Source organism: Sciurus carolinensis, chromosome 6, assembly GCF_902686445.1.
Source record: "Sciurus carolinensis chromosome 6, mSciCar1.2, whole genome shotgun sequence".
NCBI lineage: Eukaryota > Metazoa > Chordata > Mammalia > Rodentia > Sciuridae > Sciurus > Sciurus carolinensis.
Window position 1 is genome coordinate 65,046,937 of NC_062218.1, and position 23,957 is coordinate 65,070,893.

Consider the following 23,957-nt stretch of genomic DNA (forward strand, 5'->3'; position numbering starts at 1 on the left):
GCAGGAGAGTGTGAGGTTGCAGAAGTGAAGGTAATTCCTCAAAGCAGGGTGGTCAGCAGGATCAGGTGCCCTAGAGAGGGGCCAGAGGGAACAACAAATGAAGAAGATGTCATATTTAGTATTAGAGGCTGTTGGGGTCTTATGTTGAGAGTGTTTTGGGGGAGAGTCGGGTGCAAGAGTTAGATCACAATGATCTGTAAGGGATAGCAGCAGAGGTTTAGAGTAGAGAGCAGGGGCAGTTGTGGGAGCTGACTGGCATACAGGGAAATAATGAAGAGGAGTCACCTTGGTGACCAGGACACACAAAACTGTATTCTTCTGGTGGCCTTCAAAGTCTGAATCAGGGCTGGGAGTTAAACTCAATGGTAGTATGCTTCCCTGCCATGTGCAAGACATTGGGTTCAGTCACCAGCACTGCACATGTGAAAAGTAAACCAGAATCTGAATCAAATATATGATTTAAAAAAAAAAAAAAAAAGATTTTTAGACTAGTCTGGACAAAATCATGGTCCTTAATTTGTCAGAGAAAGCTCAAGAATAGACTTATGCCAACAGTTGTATGTCTTTTTTGCCCAGACCTGTTTTAAAGAATATAATGAGACTTAGAATCTTCTGGTCATAGATTTCATAACTGAAAGAAACCTTTGAGATCAAAGGATATCTCCTTCCCACTTTGCTCCATCCCTTCTCTTAAAAATGACAACATGGTGTCTAGAAAAGTTAATAGTTTAATAGAAGAGTCTTTTGTAAGGTCCTTATTATTTAGCTCATTTTTCAACAGTCCAGATGAGAAATAATAGATGGTTTGGTTGGTGCTTTGCTATGTAGATATGTATTAAGATTAAAGTTTATCAAATAAACTTTGGTGTGATCTTTCCAAGTTTTCACTTGTATTAAAAGACATTTTATGTATTTATAGGAAATTTGTATTGCAAAACACAATGAAAAATTCCAACAGCGCTTTCAGAGTGAAGAGGAATATAGAACCCATCACATGGTACAATTAGTAAGTTTGGACTCTTGGAACTTGGAACAAAGGTTTATTTTTATGTGTATCAAGGTGGATAAAATCTATAGAGAATCATGTAACTAGATGTTAGCATTAATTCATATATTTATGAATATAAATATGCATGCATTTTTTTTGGTTGTTCTGGGATTTTTGTTTGTTTGTTTTTGCAAACCAGGCATTGAATCCAGGGCCTCACACATGCTAGGCAAGCATTCAGCCATTGAATTATATCCACAAACCTTTTTAACTTATTTTGAGACAGGGTCTCACTAAGTTGCTTTGGCAGGCCTGGCACTTGTGGTCTTCAAGCTTCCAGAGTAGCTGGGTCAACAAGCATGCTTTGCTAAATTAGCATTTTGGGGGCATACTTGAACCTCCCTTGCCACCACAGCTGTACATTTGTCAACAATTCTCAAAACAACATTGATAGTTCATTATTGCCCAAAGACCATTGTTTACGTTACTGTTTTTTCTTGTTGTTGTGTGGTTTACTGACTATAAATTGATAGTTACATGAATCTGTTCTTACAATATCATACAAAATAGTTTCACTGCCAGGAAAATCCCTTTGTTCTACCTATTTCTCTCCTTCCCTCTTCACCGACCCCTGTAATCACTGATCTTTTTACCGTCTCCATAGTTTTTCTTTTCCCATCTTGTGTAGCTAGAATAATACATGCAGCCTATTCAGATTGGCTTCTTTTACTTAGTAATATGGATTTAAGCTTTCTCTGTGTCTTTGTGGCTGGATGACTCATTTATTTTTAGTGTTGAATACTACTCCATTTTATGAATATACCAGAGTTTGCTTATGCACTCATTTACTGAGAGACATCTTGGTTGGTTCCAAACTTTAGCAGTTATGAATAAATGTCCATGCAGAGGTTTTGATTTGATTTGATTTGATTTTTTAAATTTATTTATTGGGGTGGGACTGGGGATTGAACCCAGAAGTTGCTTGGTATTTTGAGAAATAGGGTCTCTCTCTAAGTTGCTGAGGCTCTTGTTAAATTGGTAAGGCTGACTGCAACTTGTGATCCTTCTGCCTGAGCCTCCCAAGTCACTGGGATTATAGGCATGCACTACTCTGCCTAACCATGTAAGCATTTGGTGTACATAAGATTCAGCTCGTTTGGGTAAATAACAAGGAGTTCGATTTCTGGGTAGTATGTAAGAGTGTATATAATTATGTGAGAAAGTACCAAACCATCCTCTAAAGTGACTGTAGCTGTTAGCATTCCCCTCATCAGTAAATGAGAGCTCAGGTTGTTCCATTCTCTTTCAAGATTCTGCTGTTGTCAGGGTTTTGAATTCTAATAGGTGTGTAGTGGTTTACAGTTCTCTAATACCCTTGATGTTGAACATCTTTTCATATGCCCATTTGCTATCTGCAGATACTCCTTTTTCATTTTTTCCATATTGCATATCTTCTTTTTTTTTATTTTTATTTTTTTTTACGTTTACATAGGGTAATGATGTTTATTATATTTTTCCCCTCCCCCCACCCCTCCCACCCCTCCCACCCCTCCCACCCCACTTTTCCCTCTACACAGTCCTTCTTTCCTTCATTCTTACTGCTCTCCTTAGCCTAACTCTAAACCTAACCCTAAACCTAATGCTAGCCCGTCCCACCCCCCATTATATGTCCTCATCCGCTTATCAGCGAGATCATTCGTCCTTTAGTTTTTTGAGATTGGCTTATCTCACTTAGCATGATATTCTCCAATTTCGACCATTTGCCTACAAATGCCATAATTTTATCATTCTTCATTGCGGAGTAATATTCCATTGTATAAATATGCCACAGTTTCTTTATCCATTCATCAACTGAAGGGCATCTAGGTTGGTTCCACAATCTGGCTATGGTGAATTGAGCAGCAATGAACATTGATGTGGCTGTATCTCTGTAGTATGCTGATTTTAAGTCCTTTGGGTATAGGCCAAGGAGTGGGATAGCTGGGTCAAATGGTGTTTCCATTCCAAGCTTTCTGAGGAATCTCCACACTGCTTTCCAGAGTGGCTGCACTAATTTGCAACCCCACCAGCAATGTATGAGTGTTCCTTTTTCACCACATCCTCGCCAACACCTATTGTTGCTTGTATTCTTGATAATCGCCATTCTAATTGGGGTGAGATGAAATCTTAGGGTAGTTTTGATTTGCATTTCCCTTATTACTAGGGATGTTGAACATTTTTTCATATATCTGGTGATTACTTGTACATCTTCTTCTGTGAAGTGTCTGTTCATTTCCTTAGCCCATTTGTTGATTGGATTATTTGTATTCTTCGTGTAGAGTTTTTTGAGTTCTTTATAGATTCTGGAAATTAGCGCTCTATCTGAGGTATGGTTGGCAAAGATATTCTCCCACTCTGTAGGCTCTCTCTTCACATTTCTGATAGTTTCCTTTGCTGAGAGAAAGCTTTTTAGTTTGAATCTATCCCAGTTGTTGATTCTTGCTTTTATTTCTTGTGCTATGGGAGTCCTGTTAAGGAAATCTGATCCTAAGCCAACAAGTTGAAGATTTGGACCTACTTTTTCTTCTATAAGATGCAGGGTCTCTGGTCTGATTCCGAGGTCCTTAATCCATTTTGAGTTGAGTTTTGTGTAGGGTGAGAGATAGGGGTTTAATTTCATTCTATTGCATATAGTTTTCCAGTTTTCCCAGCACCATTTGTTGAAGAGGCTATCTTTTCTCCATTGCATATTGTTGGAACCTTTGTCTAGTATGAGAAAATTGTATATATTTGGGTTTGTGTCCATGTCCTCTATTCTGTACCATTGATCTACCTGTCTATTTTGGTACCAATACCATGCCGTTTTTGTTACTATTGCTTTGTAGTAGAGTTGAAGATCTGGTATTGCAATACCCCCTGCTTCGCTCTTGCTACTGAGGATTGCTTTAGCTATTCTAGGTTTTTTATTCTTCCAGATGAATTTCATAATTGCTTGCTCTATTTCTGCAAGGTACATCATTGGGATTTTAATTGGAATTGCATTGAATCTGTATAGCACTTTAGGTAGTATAGCCATTTTGACAATATTAATTCTGCCTATCCAGGAACATGGGAGATCTTTCCATCTTCTAAGGTTTTCTTTAATTTCTTTCTTTAGTGTTCTGTAGTTCTAATTGTAGAGGTCTTTCACCTCTTTTGTGAGATTGATTCCTAAGTATTTTATTTTTTTCGATGCTATTGTGAATGGGGTAGTTTTCCTAATTTCTCTTTCTGAAGATTCATCACTTATGTATAAAAATGCATTGGATTTATGAGCATTGATCTTGTAACCTGCTACTTTACTGAATTCACTTATGAGTTCTAAAAGTTTTCTGGTGGAATTTCCAGGTTCCTCTAAATATATAATCATGTCATCAGCGAACAGGGATAGTTTGAGTTCTTCTTTTCCTATTCGTATCCCTTTAATTTCTTTGGTTTGTCTGATTGCTCTGGCTAGAGTCTCAAGGACGATGTTGAATAGAAGCGGTGAAAGAGGGCATCCCTGCCTTGTTCCAGTTTTTAGGGGGAACGCTTTCAGTTTTTCACCATTTAGAATGATATTAGCCATGGGCTTAGCGTAGATGGCCTTTATAATGTTTAGGAATGTTCCCATTACCCCAATTTTTTCTAGTGTTTTGAGCATGAAGGGATGCTGTATTTTATCAAATGCTTTTTCTGCATCTATTGAAATAATCATGTGATTCTTAACTTTAAGTCTGTTGATATGGTGAATGACATTTATTGATTTCCGAATGTTGAACCAACCTTGCATCCCTGGGATAAAACCCACTTGATCGTGGTGCACTATCTTTTTAATATATATTTGTATGCGATTTGCTAAAATTTTGTTGAGAATTTTTGCATCGATGTTCATTAAGGATATTGGTCTGAAATTTTCTTTCCTTGATGTGTCTCTGTCTGGTTTAGGTATCAGGGTGATATACTCGTTCATAGAACGAGTTTGGGAGGGTTCCCTCCTCTTCTATTTCATGGAATAGTTTGAGGAGTATTGGAATGAGCTCTTCTTTAAAGGTTTTGTAGAACTCGGCTGAGAACCCATCTGGTCCTGGACTTTTCTTTGTTGGTAGGCTTTTGATGACCTCTTCTATTTCATTGCTTGAAATTGGTTTATTTAAGTTGTGTATGTCCTCCTCGTTCAGTTTAGGTAGTTCATATGTCTCTAGAAATTTGTTGATGTCTTCAAGGTTTTCTGTTTTGTTGGAGTATAGATTTTCGAAATAGCTTCTAATTATGTTTTGTATTTCACTCGTGTCTGTTGTGATGTTTCCTTGTTCATTCCGAATTTTAGTAATTTGAGTTTGCATATCTTCTTTAGTGTAAGGTGTTTGTTTGGATGTTTTGCTCAGTTGTTAATTGGGTTTCTACTTTTTTATTCTTGAGTTTTAAGAATTCTTTGTACATTTGAATAATAGTCCTTTATTCAGTGTGTCCAATACAAATATTTTTCTCCCTGTCAGTGGCTTGTATTCTCACTCTTTTAGACAGTGTCCTTCCCAGAGCAGGGATTAATTATTATTTTTATTTTTATTTTAGCAGAGTCCAGATTAGTAGTTCTAGCTTCCATACTTGGTAAGTCATCTAAAAAGTCATCACCAAAGTGTAGGTCATTTTCTCTTCTATAATCTTGTACTTTTTTTGGTTTTGCATTGTATTTTTAGGTCTGTGATTCACTTTTTTATTTAAAAATTTTTTTCATACTTACATATAGGGTAATAATGTCTGTATCAATCCACTGTCCTTCCCATCTCAAACCCCCCCCCCACTCCCCTTACTCCCCTCTGTACATTCCAAAGTTCCTTCATTCTTTGCTACCCAACCCCCACTATGGATCAGAATCAGCTTATTGGAGAAAACATTCAGCCTTTGATTTTTGGGGGGATTGGTTTATTTCATGTAGCATTATATTCTCCAGTTCCATCCATTTACCTGCAAATGCTGTAATTTATTTCTTCTTTAAGGCTGATATTCCATTGTACATATATACCACATTTTCTTTATCCATTCATCTGTTGAAGGGCATCTAGGTTGGTTCCATAGTTTCGGTATTGTGAGTTGAGCTGCTGTAAACATCAATGTGGCTGCATCACTGTAGTATGTTGATTTAAAATCCTTTGGGTATAAACCGATGAGTGGGATGGCTGGGTCAAATGGTGGTTTCATTCCAGGTTTTTCTGAGGAATCTCCATACTGTTTTCCAAAGTGGTTGCACCAATCTGCACTCCCACCAACAATGTATGAGTGTACCTTTTCTCCCACATCCTTGCCAATATGTATTGCTTGTATTCTTTTTTTTTTATGAAAATATTTTTTATTTCTACAGACACATTGATTCATTGTACACAAATGGGGTACAACTTTTCATTTCAAGGTTGTACACAATGTATATTGACACCATTCATGTAATCATACATGTATTTAGGGTAATGTCTGTTTCATTCTTCTGTTTTTCCATCCACATCCTCTCCCCCCCTTTTTCCTCTACACCATCCAAAGTTCCTTCATTCTTCTCTTTCCCCCCGCCACCCCACATCATTATATATTGTCATGCATTTATCAGAGAAAACATTCGTCCTTTTGTTTTTTGGGCTTGGCTTATCTCACTTAGCATGATATTCTCCAATTTCATCCATTTATCAGCAAATGCCATAATTTTATTCTTCTTTATGGTTGAGTAATATTCCATTGTGTATATATACCACAGTTTCTTTATCCATATGTCAATTGAAGGATATCTAGGTTGGTTCCACAACTTAGCTGTTGTGAATTGAGCTGCTGTGAGCACTGATGTGGCTGCATCACTGTAGTATGCTGATTTTAAGTCCTTTGGGTGTAAACTGAGGAGTGGGATAGCTGGGTCAAATGGTGGGTTCATTCCAAACTTTCTGAGGAATCACCATACTGCTTTCCAGAGTGGCTGTACCAATTTGCAACTCCACTAACAATGTATGAGTGTGTGCCTTTTTCCCCACATCCATACCAACACTTATTGCTTGTGTTCTTGATAATGGCCATTCTAATTGGAGTTAGATGAAATCTTAGGGTGGTTTTAATTTGCATTTCTCTAATTACCAGGAATGATGAGCACTTTTTCATATATTTGTTGATCACCTGTATATCTTCTTCTGTGAAGTGTCTGCCCATTTCCTTAGCCCATTTATTGATTGGGTTCTTTGTATTTTGGGTGTAAAGTTTTTTAAGTTCTTTATAAACTTTGGAGATGACTGCTCTCTGTCTGAAGTGTGTGTGGAAAAGATTTTCTCCCACTCTGTAGGCTCTCTCTTAACATTGTTGATTGTTTCCTGTGCTGAGAAAAAACTTTTTAGTTTGAATCTATCCCATTTATTAATTCTTGCTTTTATTGTGCTATGGGGGTCTCGTTAAGGTGAAGCCAATGTGATGGAGATGTGGGCCTACTTTTTTTCTGTTTGGTGAAGGGTCTTAGGTCTAATTCCTAGATCCTTGATCCATTTTGAGTTGAGTTTTGTACAGGGTGAGAGATAGGGGTTTAGTTTCATTTTGCTGCATATGGATTTCCAGTTTTCCCAACACATTTGTTGAAGAGGCTGTCTTTTCTCCATTATAAGTTTTTGGCACCCTTGTCTAGTATGAGGTTACTGTACTTATGTGGGTATGTCTCCGTGTCTTCTATCCTATACCATTGATCTACCCGTTTTGGTGCCAGTACCATGCCGTTTTTGTTACTATTGCCCTATAGTAGAGTTTAAGTCTGGTATAGTGATACCTCCTGTATCACTCTTCCTGCCCAGGATTGCTTTGGCTATTCTGGGTCTTTTGTTCTTCCAGATGAATTTCATGATTGCTTTTTCTGTTTCTATGAGAAGTGTCATAGAGATTTTAATTGAAATTGCGTTAAATCTGTATAGCACCTTTGGAAGTATGGCCATTTTGATAATATTAATTCTGCCTATCCAAGAACATGGGAAATCTTTCTATCTTCTAAGTTCTTCCTCAGTTTCTTTCTTCAGTGTTTTGTAGTTTTCATTGTGGAGATCTTTTACCTCTTTGGTTAGATTGAGTCCCAGGTTTTTGTTTTGTTTTGTTTTGTTTTTTGTTTTTGTTTTTTTTTTTTGAGGCCATTGCAAATGGAGTTGTTTCATCACTTATGTATAAAAATGCTTTAGATTTATGTGTGTTGATTTTATATCCTGCTATTTTGCTGAATTAACTGATAAGGTCTAGATGTTTTCTGGAGGAGTTTTTTGGATCCTCTAAATAGAGAATTATGTCATCAGTGAATAGTGACAACTTAAGTTCCTCTTCCTATTCGTATCCCTTTAATTTCTTTATTCTGTCTAATTCCTCTGGCTAGTATTTCGAGTATGATGTTGAATAGAAGTGGTGAACGAGGCCATCCCTGCCTTGTTCCTGTTTTTAAAGGGAATGCTTTCAATTTTTCTCGATTAAGAATGATGTTGGCTGGGATTTAGCATAAATAGCTTTTACAATGTTGAGGTATGTTCCTACTATCCCTATTTTTTCTAGTGTTTTTGAGCATGAAAGGGGTGTTGTATTTTGTCAAACACTTTCTCTGCATCAATTGAAATAACCATATGATTCTTATCTTTAAGAATTGACACGATGGAGTATGTTTATTGATTTACAGATATTAAACCATCCTTGCATTTCAGGGATGAACCCCACTTGATTGAGATACACAATTTTCTTAATATGTTTTTGGATACGGTTTGGCAGTATTTTGTTAAGGATCTTTGCATCTATGTTCATCAAGGATATTGGTCTAAAATTTTCTTTCCTTGATGTGTCTTTGTCTGGTTTGGGTATGAGGGTGATATTAGCTTCATAGAATGAGTTTAGTAGGGTTCCCTCTTTTCTATTTCCTGGAATGCTTTGAGAAATATTGGAATGAGTTCTTCTTTGAAGGTCCTATAGAACTTGGCTGAGAATCCATCTGGTCCTGGGCTTTTCTTGGATGGTAGGTTTTTAATGCCTTCTTCTATTTCACTGCTTGATATTGATCTGTTTAAATTGTGTATGTCCTCCTGCTTCAGTTTGGGAGGAGCATATGTCTCTAGAAATTTGTCAATGTGTTCAGTATTTTCTGTTTTGTTGGAATACAGATTTTCAAAGTAGTTCTTCATTATGTTATGTATCTCAGTGGTGTCTGTCATGATATTTCCTTTTTCATCACAAATTTTAGTAATTTGAGTTTTCTCTCTCCTCTTTGTTAGTGTGGCTAAGGGTTTGTCTATTTTGTTTACTTTTTCAAAGAACCAAGTTTTTGTTTTGTCAATTTTTTAAATTGTTTCTTTTGTTTCAGTTTCATTGATTTCAGCTCTGATTTTAATTATTTCCTGTCTTCTACTACTTTTGCTTTATTCAACTCTTCTTTTTCTAGGGCTCTGAGCTGTAATGTTAGGTCATTTAGTTGTTGACTTTTTATTCCTTTCTTGAATGCGCTCCATGCAGTGAATTTTCCTCTTAGTACTAATTTCATAGTGTCCCAGAGATTTTGATATGTTGTATTATCGTACTTATTTACCTCTAAGAATTTTTTATCTCCTCCCTGATGTTTTCTGTTACCCATGTTTCATTCAGTAGCATATTATTTAGTCTCCAGGTGTTGGAGTAATTTCTGTTTTTTATTTTGTCATTGATTTCTAATTTCATTCCATTATGATCTGATAGAACACAAGGCAGTATCTCTATTTTTTTGTATTTCCTAAGGGCTGCTTTGTGGCTTAACATATGGTCTGTTTTCGAGAAGGTTCCATGTGCTGCTGAGAAGAAAGTGAAATTGCTCTTGATGGATGGAATATTCTATATGTCTATTAAGTCTAGGTTATTGATTGTGTTATTGAGTTGTATGGTTTCTTTGTCTAGTTTTTGTTTGGAAGATCTATCCAGTGGTGACAGCAGTGTGTTAAACAGTCAACCAGAATTATCGTGTTGTGGTCTATTTGATTCTGGGAATTGAGGAGGATTTGTTTGATGTACAGGGATGCACCATTGTTTGGGGCATAAATATTTACTATCATTATGTCTTCCTGATTTATGGTTCCTTTAAGCAGTATGAAATGTCCTCCTTTATCCCTTCTGACTAACTTTGGCTGAAAGTCCACTTCATCTGAAATAAGGATGGAAACCCCCACTTTTACTAAGTCCCTGTTTGTGGTAGGTTTTTTCCCATCCTTTCACCTTTAGTCTGTGGATGTCTTTTTCTATGAGGTAAGTCTCTTGAAGGCAGGATATTGTTGGGTCTTTCTTTTTAATCTATTCTGCCAGTCTGTCTTTTGATTGATGATTTTAGGCCATCAACGTTCAGGGTTATTATTGAGATAGGATTTGTATTCCCAGTCATTTGGGCTTATTTTTCTTTTTAACTTGTCTTGGTTTTTCCTATGAATGGTTTTTCTCTAAGGTAGTTCCTCCCTTTGCTGACCTACATTGTTGTTTTTCATTTCCTCCTCATGGAATATTTTGTTAAGTCTAGGTTAAAGTATTCTGTAGCGCAGGCTTTCTATTTGTAAATTCTTTTAAATTTAGTTTGTCATGGAAGGATTTTATTTCATCTTCAAATCTGAAGGTTAGTTTTGCTGGGTATAGGATTCTTGGTTGGTAACCATGTTCTTTCAGAGCTTGAAATATGTTGTTCCATGCCCTTCTAGCTTTTAGAGTCTGGCCTGAGAAATCTGCTGATATCTGTATTGGTTTCCCCCTATATGTAATCTGATGCTTTTCTCTTGAAGCCTTCAAAATCCTGTCTTTATTTTGAATGTTAGGCATTTTCATTATAGTGTGCCTTGGTGTGGATCTGTTGTGATTTATGCATTTGGTGTTCTGTAAGCCTCTTGTATTTGATTTTCCATTTCATTCTTCAGGCTTGGGAAATTTTCTGATATCATTTCATTGAATAGGTTATTCATTCCTTTGGTTTGTATCTCTGTGCCTTCCTGAATCCCAATAATTCTTAAATTTGGTCTTTTCATGATGTCTCATAGTACTTGGAGAGTCTGCTCATGATTTCTTACCATCTTCTCTGTTTGGGCAACTTTATTTTCAAGATTAAATATTTTGTCTTCATTGTCTTCTAAGTGGTCTAATCTGTTGGTGATGCTTTCCATTGAGTTTTTTATTCGGTTTATTGTTTCCTTCATTTCAAGGATTTCCGTTTTTTTTTTTTTTTTTTTTTTTTTTTTTTTTTTTTTTTTTTTTTTTTTTGCTGTTGTTATTTTTGTTTTGTTTTAGAATCTCTATCTCTTTGTTGAAATGATCTTTTGCTTCCTGTGGTCGCTCTTTCAACTGCTTATTGGTATTATCATTCATTGCCTGCATTTGCTTTCTTATCTCATCCTTTCCTTTGCTTCACGAATCATCTTAATCATGTATAATCTCAAGTTCTTTTCTGACATTTCTTCTATCATACTGTCAGTGGATTCTATTCATATGGAATCCAGATTTGTTTGGATCATTTTCTTCCCTTTTTTTTTCATGTTGTTCATGTATCTTCCCCTCTAGCAGTGGAGATCTGGGGTATTGCAGTTTCCCCCTACAGGCTTATAGTGTCCCTGTAGGTTTCCAAAATCTTTTCTTTAAGGGGGAGGTCAATATTAGCAGTGTCCAGTTCAGACACTATGCAATCCTAGACCAAATAGCCCTATGAGGACATTAACAATATTGTCATAATAAACAGAATGAGTACAATTATTATCTTCAGTATAACAAACAGATTTGCAAGGTCTCAGTTTCTACTGGAGAACAAAGAGGATGTGGAAGGGTGCAGGATGTAGCTGTTAATGGGATAAGAAAATATATAGAAGTTCTAGTTAATCGAAAGTGAGAGTGTAATCAAAAGAAATTGGTTGTTAGCATGCAAAAAGGGAGAAAAAGACTCTGAGGGAACAGGTAAACAAAAGGAAAAGAGAGCAAGAAAAATAAAGAAATAAAAACTTAAAATTGTTCAATACGGAGAAAAAAGAAAATCTACACCATAACAGTCATATAGTATCCAAACCTCCCAGTCTTCAGTAGCCTGATGCATGAGAGGTACCTGACAATGATCTTCCAGTCTCCAGCAGGCGTCTCAGGATGTGATTTGCCCCACCTGAAGATCGGGAGCTATGGCTTCCAGTATTATCCAAGATGGCTGCTCTGGCTTCCAAATGTGTTGACAAATGGGGAGCTGTAGCTTGGGATGTGGGCGTGGTTGTCTCAAGGTCCTGGAGGCGGTGTGGGGGGTCGGTCTGGTTGTGGTATCCTGGCGGCAGGGTGCAGTCAGTCTGGGGGTCCTCGTGATAGGGTGCAGTTGATCTGGGTGTCATGGTGGCAGGGAGCAGTCAGTCTATGTGAGAGCCCTGGAGGCAGGGAGTAATTGGTAGGGCTGAGGGATCCTGGAGACAGGGCTCAGTCAGTCTGGCCAGGGGTCCTACAGGGCCTGGCTGTTGTCTCAAAATGGCGGCAGCCACGTGTAACCAAACCTGCAGGTACTGTGACAGTGAACTTCCAGGGAACAGCAGGCAGCTGGCGCTCCACTGGCAGTCTGTGGTCAGTTTGCTGACGGCGGTTGGATGATCAGGAGGTGAACCTTGGGTGGTGGGTGATGGGTAGGTGAAAGGCAGGCCATGGACAGGTAAGAGGCAGGCAAATGGCGGATGATAGGCGCCTGACAGTGAGCAGTCTGCACTCAAAAAGGCATCAAGTGATCACAGTAGACAAATGGGGTAAACAGCCAGGGGATAGATAAACAGCAAAAACTGCCACCCCAAGAAACAGATACCCTCTGCTTGAAACTGGAGCAACAAGGAATGCAGCCTCCCTCTAGTCCACCATCTTGGATCTCTCTTATTGCTTGTATTCTTGATAATTGCCATTCTGACTGGAGTGAGATGAAATCTTATAGCAGTTTTGATTTACATTTCTCTAATTGCAAGAGATGATGAACAGTTCTTCATGTTTGTTGATCAATTGTGTTTCTTCTGTGATGTGTCTGTCCAGTTCCTTACCCGTTTATTGATTGGTTTATTTGGGTTTGTTTTGTTTTTTTAGTGTTTAAGTTTTTTGAGTTCTTTATATATCTTGGAGATTAGTTCTTTATCTGAGGCATGTGTGGTAAATATTTTTTCCCATTCTGTAGACTCTCTTTTTAAATTATTGATTCCATTGCTGAGAAGAAGCATTTTAGTTTGAATCCATTTTATTTATTGATAAAGGTTTAATTTCATTTTTGTTACATATGGATTTCCAGTTTTCCCAGCACCATTTGTTGAATAGACTGTCTTTTGTCCAATGTATGTTTTTGTTGCCTTTGTGTAATATGAGATAACCATATTTATGTGGGTTTGTCTCTGTGTCTTCTATTTTGTAACATTGGTCTATATGTCTATTTTGGTGCCAGTACCATGCTGTTTATGTTACTGTTGCTCTGTAGTATAGTCAGAGGTCTGGCAGTGTGATGCCTTCTGCTTCATTGTTCTTGCTAAGGATTGCCTTGGCTATTCTTGTTCTCTTATTTTTCTAAATGAATTTCATGATTGATTTTTCTGTTTGTACGAAGAATGTCATTGGGATTTTAATAGGAATGGCATTAAGTCTGTATAACACTTTTGGTAGTATGGCCATTTTGACAGTATTAATTCTGCCTATCCAAGAGCATAGGAGGTTTTTCCATCTTCTAAGGTCTTCTTCAATTTCTTTCTTTAGTGTTAACATAGTTTTCATTGTACAGGTCTTTCACCTCTTGTTAGATTGTTGTCCAAGTTTGTGTTGTTTTTTTTTTTTTTTTTGAGGCTATTGTGAATGGAGTGATTTTCTTAATTTCTCTTGCAGTGGATTCATCACATATGTACAGTACCCATACATATGTATGGGTATCAATTTTATATCCTGAATTCATTTATGAGTTCTAGAAGTTTTCTGGTGGAATATTTTGGGTCTTCTAAATATAGAATCATGTCATCAATAAATAGCTTGCATTCTTTTCCTATCTCCTTTTCCCTTTAATTTATTTCATCTGTCTGATTGCTCTGGCTAGGGTTTCAAGAACAGTGTTGAATAAAAGTGGTGAAAGAAGGCATCACTGTCTTATTCCAGTTTTTAGGGGGAATGCTTTCAGTTTTTCTCCATTTAGAATGATGTTGGCCATGTACTTAGCATAGATAGCCTTTACAATGTTGAGGTATGTTCCTACTATCCCTAGTTTTTCTAGTGTTTTGAACATGAAGAGGTCCTGAATTTTGTCAGATGCTTTCTCTCTGTCTATTGAGATAATCATATGATTCTTGTCTTTAAGTCTGTTGATGTGGTGTATTACATTTATTGATTTCCATATGTTGAACCAACCTTGCATTCCAGGGATAAACCCCACTTGATCATGGCGCACTGTCTTTCTAATATGTTTTTGTATGTGATTTGCCAGAATTTTATTGAGAATTTTTGTATCTACGTTCCTCAAAGATATTGGTCTGAAGTTTTCTTTCCTTGATGTGTCTTTGTCTGGTTTTGGTATACAGATGGTACTAACCTCATAGAATGAGTTTGGAAGGACTCCCTCCTTTTCTGTTTCATGGAATAATTTGAGGAGTACTGGTATGTATTCTTTTTTGAAGGTCTTGGAGAACTTGGCTAAGAATCCATCTGGTCCTGGGCTTTTCTTGGTTGGTAGGCTTTTGATGGCATCTTCTATTTCATTGCTTGAAATTGTAGATCATTGCTTTCACATCTAGATTTTTGTTCTGTGCGTGAACTTAGGGCCTGGTGCTTACTAGGCAAGCATTCTACAACTAAGCTATATCCCCAACTCTTTTTATTTTGAGACAGGGTCTCACTAAGTTTCCCAGGCTGACCTCAAACTTGGAATCCTCAGCCTCTCAAGAACTAAGACTACAGGTGTGCGCCCACCATGTTGGGCTTCAAAATTAGTTTAAACCACCTTTATTAGACTCTCTTGGGTGGTAGAGTTTTAAAAATGTAGATGTTAACCTTAGTGTTTCAACACTATCTCCTAGAAATCTTTGCAAATTAAATATGTAAGACTAAAGTTTATTTTAATATTTGATGTAGATTGTTTAAAAAAAATGAAATAGGAACATAAAGTTTAGTTGCTTATTACTGCTAATTTGTTTATTTGTTGATTGATTGAATGACTCTGAGGGTCAAACCCAGGGCTCATACTTAACTAGGCACGTACTCTTCCACTGAGCTATATCCCCAACCCTATTTGTTGTTGTTGCTGCTGTAACTATTAACTCAAATTAGGAACAAGAAGAAAATTGTGTTCAAGAAGTATTTTTTTCCTTTAAAAAATTACTTTTTTTGGGGGGGGCGGGTACTGGGTTTGAACCCAGGGCCTTGTGTTTGCAAGGCAAGCACTCTACCAACTGAGCTATATCCACAGCCCCCCAAAATTACATTCTTGTTTTATGTAACTACTCTCATAACTTGTGGCTTTTACTTTATGAAAGCACATAAGCTGTAGGTCATGGAAACTGATCAGTAGCTTTATTTCTGCTTACATGACTTCTTTTTGTGTTGTTTTCTTCAGCTTCCTCTGCTCCAGTATGCACCATGACCAATCATTGTTGTCAGTTTCCTAAAAACAAAATATCAATATGAAAACCTTTAATTATAAGCAGTTGTAATTAGTAGTTTGCAAAGCAGTTTCTCAAACATTCTTGTACTTTTAAAAATTCTCATTGTATATAAAGAAGAGATACATGATCTTTAAGGAACTTGGTTTTTTTTTTTTTTTTTTTTTTTTTTTTTTTGGTGCTGGGGATCGAACCCAGGGCCTTGTGCTTACAAGGCAAGCACTCTACCGACTAAGCTATCTCCCCAGCGAGATACATGATCTTTATAAAAGATTGAAATATACAGAAAAATGTCATAAATAAAACAATCGACTTCAGAAGTGGTACTACTTTTAACAAGAGAACTTCTGAAAGAATTATTAGGATTTACATAGATTTCTTGACAAGATTCAGAGAAAGATTGTTATGATAAAATTTTAAAAATTGTTTCAACATTAGACACATACTGTGAAAGACTAAGAAATCATTTGCCTCATACTTTCTCCCAATTCCTTTTCTCCACCACTCAATATGCCCTTCACAATGTAAAAATATTAGATAACTTTTAAGTTCTTTGTTATATACTCATGATTCTCAGTTGTTTTAGATGCAGTTTTGTATCCAAGTTCAGTGCTTAGTTGGTTCTTACCAGCTTTTTATGTCTAAGTTTATCTTTGTTCATCTTGGAGTTGTTAGATTTCATCTAAGGTGCTGTTTTGGAAACGGTCTACCAAGTTCTTGCATGTATTGGGATTGCCTGTTCATTTCCTTTAAGAAAGCTTTTACTGGATCATGTGGTGATTTCCTCCCCCAACAATATTTGGAAACACTGCCGCACTATATCGTAGCTTTGAATATTGTAATGAAGCAGTCTGAGGCCCTTTCCACCCCATAAGACACTTGATTTTTCTCTATCTAAATAATACCAATGATGTTCACATCATATTCTCATGCTATCTTCTGTCTAATTAGGTTTCATCTTTTTGTTCTTTTTCCATTTTATTTTGTGTGATGCCTTCAAGCAGAGTGTGTTTTCAGACACATTGTTTTCATTGTAGTTTTCATTTTAATAGAATAACTGCTACCTTCCCACATCTAGTGTGAACTTATAAATCCATCCTTGCATCCCCATGTCATTTCCTTTCTTACTCTCATCTCCGAACTGGCAGAGAATCAGAGTCCAGGCTGTCCCCTGCTCAGAAGGCTACCTCTACTCCCCCTTTGTCATTTACGAGGCCTCTGAGAGTCTCCCTGTGGGATTTATGGAAAGCCCTTACATCACAGGATATCTTTGTTGATATTTGGAAATTGTTCCTTCCTTTACCCTATCTCACAGCCTGCTGTTTCCTTCATCAGGGAGGGCTCATTGAACATGAAGATAATATTTTATCTTTTTCCTCCTCCTTCAGCTACATCCATCATACAATTTGTTCTTTAATAAGGATTCAGATATTTGGAGGAACATTCTCATCTTCTATGAACTGCCCATGTTCCCCAGTTTTATTACAGATGAAAGTTGATGGCTTTTCTGGGCTGATTTATTTTTTAAAGAATTTTGTTCTATATCAGAGGTCTGAAGATGACTGTCAATATTGATATTGTCAGAATTTTTTGTATGTGGCCGGTATATATCATAATATGTAGCTCAAGGTTAATATAATATAATAACACCTTGTTTTATTTGAAGCCAGCATTTTCTTCTCAAATTACCACTATCCCCCCACCCTTTGATTTCAAGGAAGTCCCAAGACTGCCTTTACTACCCTTAACCAGAAGATTCCCTGTCCATACTCTCTGAGCATTCAATTTATAATGGTAGCCACCGAAATGACCTGAAGAATGATAAGTCATCACCCTGAAAACATTTCCTATTTTTATTGATGTGGGTTTTTGTTTTGTTTTGATTTTGTTTTTTGTCTATTTATCTTATACCTCTCTTTCTTTGGGTACATGCTGATTTATTTCAGACCTTATTTAAGTTTTATGTATCCTTATATTTAAATAAATAATATCAAATTACATTTTATTATGTAAGAATTATGTTACATAACACTTTATTCAAAATAATTAGCCTATTACATCTCCTTCAGTTTCCTCCATTCATAGTTACCCTTATTATTTCCTTTCACATTTAAGGAATCAAAAGAAAGTAGGAAGACTGGGGTTGTGGCTCATTGGTGGAGCACTTGCCTGCCATGTGTGAGGCACTGGGTTCGATCCTCAGCACCACATAAAAATAAATAAAATAAAGATCTTATTATTATCTGGTAGGAATGAAGAAGTGAGATGATGGAATAAAAGAATAGTGAAGGTTTGAATTTGAAAAGAACAGTTTTAGAAGCATAAAGTTTATTTTCTATGTGAAAATATCTAAGCAGGAAAACAGTCATCACATTTGCTTAACCAAAATATATTCCTTCAAATGAGATTATATTGTTCAGGTTTTATATGATTGAGCAATGTGAAAAAAATTTAAAATTTTTGCATGAATAAGTATCATCTATAAGGTATATTAAGGTATTGATATTAAGGTATGATATTAAGGTATGATATTAAGCAATTGATGGTTAACATGAAGCTTTTTTTTTTTTTTTTTTAATAACTGCTGGTTATATACATTGAAATACCATAAAATATCTAAAGGACCAACCAACTGGTTGGTGGGTTTATCTTTAAAGTGATAGGCTGTGGCTCCTTTTTCTAGTATGAAGTAACTGTATTTTTGTCAGTTTGTCTTTGTCTTTATCTTCTATTCTGTCCCATTGGTTTTGTCTGTTACAGTGCCAGTACCATGTACTACAACAGAGATTTTTTTGTTAATCTAGCTCTGTAATAATTAAAAGTCTGGGATAGTGATGCTTCCTGCTTAGCTTTTCTTGCTAAGGATTGCTTTGGCTATTCTGGGCCTCTTATTTTTTTCCAGATGAATTTCATGACTGCTTTTTCTATTTCTATGAAGAATTTTGGAATTGGAATTTTGATGGGAATTGCATGGAATCTGTATAGGGCTTTTGGTAGTATGGCCATTTGACAATATTAAGTCTGCCCATCCAGGAACATGGGAGGTAAAAATAAATATAGCAAGTCTTAGACTGTTTCTCCTCTGGAGACAGCTCATATACTCCCTTGAATTTGTGTTTATTGCTGTAATGCCTGAAGGGTGTACACTCTGGAGCTAGCCTTCATTCTCCCTTGAATGTATATCTGCTTTCCTAAGTAAATCTGTGTCTCTGAAAATAAAGTCAATTATATTTGAATTAGCAGAATGTAGTAGAATACTTTTTACAAAATTCAGTCCAAATTCCCAAGATAAAAATAGTTCAGAGATTTCATTTTACTTTATCATATCAGTATGAATTTTGAAACAATTACTTTTACTAGAAACAGCGCTCCATGACATAGAACATTTTATTAAATGAGTCCCTTCTCTTAAGTCATATATTTTACCTATTGGGAAAACTGTGTGTGTGTGTGTGTGTGTGTGTGTGTGTATTTTCTCTATTAATGGTAAAAATGAATAGGACACAACATAATGGAATTATGTAATTTTATTCTTTTTTTTTTTTTTTTTTTTTTTTTTTTTACCAGAAGAGAGAAAGAGTGCATGATGAAGAAGAAAAAAAAAGTGCCTGGGTTAGTCAGGAGAGACAGAGAACGCTGGATAGACTTCGAACATTTAAACAGGTAATGAAAGTATGACCAATTTATTGTTTTTCATTGCTTTTCAAACAAAGCTATACACACATCTATTATAGGATTTCTTTCTTTTTTTAAAAAAAATTTTTTAGATGTTGATGGACCTTTATTTTATTCATTCATTTATATGTGGTGCTGGGAATCAAACTCAATGCCTCACACATGATAGGCAAGCGCTCTACCACTGAACCACAACCCCAGCCCCCACATCTGTTGTACGATTTCTGTTCACAGTATAACTATGGCAGTTCTCTTCCCCCCTCCCTTCCCACCAGCTGCTTTGATGTCATGGCCCCCTTTCTTCTGGTTATTTCCAGAATAGATATTCTTGTGATCTTTGGTACATAAAGAATGGTTTAAGAGGAATGATCAGGGCCTCTGGGAAACCTGGATTCCTCTTGGTTGTATAAAAATAACCAATTTACAACTGACTAACTGACTCAAGTATCAACTTGCTATTAATTCCACATATATCAACCTCTGATGGTAATGTATGGAGATGACTATTGCAAAATTTGAACGTTGACCATTATATATGAGAATTTCTTGAGCAGGTTACTTGCCAGGCTAAGCCATGACTCTGAACAGATATTATAGCATCTAAACTTTAAAGTACTCTGAAGCCTTACTTCAGTTGCTCCCTACTGAAGGATCTACCTTATAGGTGAAGTGAACTTTTGATTAAGTTCTTTTTAAGTTTTACAGTGAAAAAATTAGGTGTAGTAAGGTCATCCTTTATAAGAGGATAAGACTTGCATTAAATATTGTCTTAACATGTGATATTAATGCTAGGTTTTCATGCATAAAAGATTTAAAATGAGACTCCTATATATCAGTAATGAAAAAGATTTTATTTCCTCCTTCATTCTATCATAAAATGTAATTGTTATCAGAGAGTTTTTATTATGCTACATAATATTCATTTTAAACACTCAGTTTTTTCCATTAAATTAGTAATTCATTAAATATTTTTAAAAAATCATACAATAATTTTGGACGGTTGGCTCCTTAAGTAGGTAAGACAAGCTGGTGATAATGGTTTGAGAGGTATGCATTGTTATTCTAGTATTCTGGGGTTTTTGCCCAAAAAGTCACAGAAGGGCCAAAAATATCTTCAGTTGAAGGACATAAATAGGCATTTGTTTATGAATTATTTTAATGTAATACAACCAGTTATAATAACTTTGTTATTTTAGAGGTACCCTGGGCAAGTCATACTTAAATCAACCAGATTACGACTGGCTCACACAAGAAGAAAAAGTGCAACAAGTCCTGTGCCTCATGAGGATCCATGTGACTCTCTACCAGGAGTGTTGCAGGTAGAGAAAACTGAAGAGGTGGGAGAAGGAAGAGGCCAACTTGGGTCATCACAGACAACAGAACCCCAGCGCCTTGCACAACTTGAAGATAATTCATTAGCACAACTTGAAGCCACTTCATTACCTCTCAGTGGTGTTACCTCGAAACTGCCTCCCACTGCATCTCTCCCACTTTTCAGTACCAATGACCTCGAACCATGTTCTGTTACCACAGATCCACTCCCACCACCTCTCCCTCCCACACCCCCTCCTCTCCCACCTCCCCCTCCTCCACCTCCACCTCCCCCACCTCTGCCTGTTGCAAAGGACAACACTGCCAACTCAGAGACACTGGAGAAAGGTCTGCCTAGAAAGGAGGGGAATGAGAAGAGGATCCCGAAGTCTGCCAGTGCCCCCTCAGCACACCTTTTCGATAGCAGCCAGCTGGTTAGTGCCCGGAAGAAGCTCAGAAAGACTGCTGAAGGTTTGCAGAGGAGGAGAGGTAACTTAAAAGCCATTTTCATGACCATCTGTTGTACAAAGTGAGGAATAATGAAAGAACTTTACATTTTATTCTACTTTGCATAGTTTAAAAGTTTCAAATAATCTTGAACATTATTTCATAGTAAACAGATTTTCAAGGCCACAGAAGAGAATCCTTACCCACAGCAACAAATATGTACTGATACACATAAATGTGTACCTTCTTGAGCTATTGGGTAATGTTTTAAAAGTATGTCTTCTGAAATGACATGACCTGTTTGGTTGGTGGCTCTTTCTGTGCTAGAGAAAATCTGATTTTCAACCTAGGAGATGAGATAAACTACTCATGGGCTAGGAATATAACTCAGTGGTAGAGCATTTACCTAGCATGTACAGGCCTTGTGTTTGGTCCCCAGCACCACAATAACAAACAGAACAAAACAGTATTCACATGAAGAAAGGGCAGGAGGACATTGGCAAAATCATGTAATATTTCATCACATTTTGGTATTGAGGTCCTCAGTATATTCTTTGTATAAGAAGCAAAGAAGTAGGGAATAGTATGTATGATTTATCACATGTCCAATATGCCTCAATAAAATTATTTCTAAAAATAATAAGGAAAGTTTCCATGGGGCAAACATTATGTAAAGCCATTTGCATATTACATTTTAATCTGAGAGGCCTTTCTGTGAAATATTTCTTACTATAGTTGTTCTGTTTCATTTCCAAAGTGAGCTCACCCATGGACGAGGTGCTAGCATCCTTGAAGCGTGGTAGTTTTCACCTGAAAAAGGTTGAACAGCGAACTCTGCCTCCTTTTCCTGATGAAGATGATAGTAATAATATCTTGGCACAAATAAGGAAAGGGGTAAAATTGAAGAAGGTACAGAAGGAAGTTTTGAGAGAATCCTTCACACTTCTGCCCGATACAGACCCTCTAACACGGAGCATCCATGAAGCTCTACGAAGAATTAAAGAGGCATCCCCTGAGTCAGAGGACGAAGAGGAGGCTTTGCCTTGCACAGACTGGGAGAACTGACAAGTAAATGGCCTATTGTCTTTAATAGCATTCAGTAATACAGATGCGGTCTGGTATTCCTTAGAGAGATTGACGCTTATAGCATGTATCATAAGTATGTAAATTTCTAGAAACCAAGGTAACAGAAAAGCACTTTTAAGGATTATTGCTGTGTATATACTATGTTTTTTATATCTTGCTCACTAAAACTTTCTGTGAACAGCTATATCCCAAGTAAAGGGACAGTATTACTTCTGCCTTGAACAAAGGAGGCTTTTTCCAGCTGAAGTATTTCCATTGTATCTTGAGTTTTGATGTCTTCTTGCTGCCTGCATAGTTTCCTAATATCAGTCTAGAAAAATTATTTCATTGCCTGATTATTTAGCTTTCTAAACCTTTAAAACTACTCAGGCTTATCACATTTACTGAATTGTCTAGACTAATTTGCAGCTACTACACACACACACACACACACACACACACACACACAACATGTCTTGAGTCCCCTCCACATAGTTTTGGGTTAAAATGTGGCGTTATCTTGAGATATATTTGTAGTCTACTACCTTTTAATAACTTGTACATCACTAATTTGTAATGAGACAGGAATTATTAAATGTATCAAATTAATAAAGATAACATTTGCTATAAACTAAATAATATATAGAACTGGTAATTACTACAACTGAAATTTCTAATTTGTGCAAAATATACACAGTATGGAAACATGTTACAGTCATTATTATATTCTCTTGATGGAATTATGTCTCTGGGGTTCACAGCATTCACCCAGACAGGGAATACTTTAGTTCTGGAAGAGTAGGTAAAGGATAATTATTTGTTAGCACAATGAATCTTTTATTTTTAATTTTCAGTACTGGAGATTGAATCCATGGGCTTGAGCATGATAGACAAGCATTCTACTATTAGATCAACAATCCCAGCTCCTTTTATTTTTCTGTTCGTGAGACAGGGTCTCCCAAAGTTACCCAGACTGGCCTTGGACTTGTGATCCTGCGGGTAGCTGGGATTATAGCACTGTGCCTCTCAGCATAGTATACATCTGGATTTTGAAGACTTAGAACAAAAATTAAAAAACATCAATTTTTAAATATTGATTACATAATGAAAAATGCTAAAAACAATTTCATTTGTTCTTTTTGGGCTTGGGTCTGTCTGGAAAATATTCATCTAGTATCTTTCCATGCTGTTCCTATCCACTTATGCACCAAACTTAAAAGGGTGACAAAAATCACATCCTCTTGATGTGATTCAACTAATGTTCAATATTACCATTGCGCTGCTTTTTTTCCTAATTACAACCACTTTGTAGGATTGTACAACTTACCACTTTTCGATCCCAAGATAATTTCAAACCATTTTTGCGTGTATATGTGTACATTTTGCCTTGTAGACGAATGCACATGTATCTATGTCTACTTGGTGTGTTAATGTCCAGAGACTCAGGTGTACTGGAATCTTTCCAGTTATTTGCAGATTATCTCCCACCTCACATTTCTTGCTACCTATTGAATCGTCTCCTGCTTGTAGCTTCTCAGGTTGCTACGTAAACCTGAACCTGAAACTACCATCTGGATGCTGATTGGTTAATGCCACAACTTGATCTTCACAGATGTGTATATTTAGTTTTTATTTTTTACAGCTGGCCTGTGGTAGCGAGTCCTGGCACACCTCCTCAGGCTGGCACATCCTCATTTGTCTTCTCCCACCTCACCAGATCCTACCTGATACATAGATATTGTAAGAGCATTATGTATAGCGGTGGGCTGAAGTGTTATTTATAGCTTCTGCCTGTTCATTTAGCCTGAAGGTATGGTACCTGGTATGTGCCACTTTGGAAAAAACTGCTAAAAAGTTTGTTGGAGGGA

At 36.6% G+C, this 23,957-nt stretch overlaps 1 protein-coding gene across 2 annotated transcripts in view; it reads left to right on the forward strand.

Annotated features, from left to right (window-relative positions):
• The window catches only part of Jmy (junction mediating and regulatory protein, p53 cofactor), a 101,303-nt gene that overhangs the window by 71,592 nt on the left and 5,754 nt on the right, over positions 1-23,957 (forward strand). Inside the window, exons 7-10 of one of the 2 annotated variants that reach the window (XM_047555293.1) lie at positions 920-1,006; positions 19,159-19,254; positions 20,463-21,066; positions 21,782-22,092. In XM_047555293.1, coding sequence (XP_047411249.1) covers positions 920-1,006; positions 19,159-19,254; positions 20,463-21,066; positions 21,782-22,089 — 1,095 coding nt within the window. In that variant the 3' untranslated portion in view covers positions 22,090-22,092. Of the gene's footprint in view, positions 1-919; positions 1,007-19,158; positions 19,255-20,462; positions 21,067-21,781; positions 22,093-23,957 lie in introns of those variants that run through there. The other variant, XM_047555294.1, reaches the window with a different exon arrangement.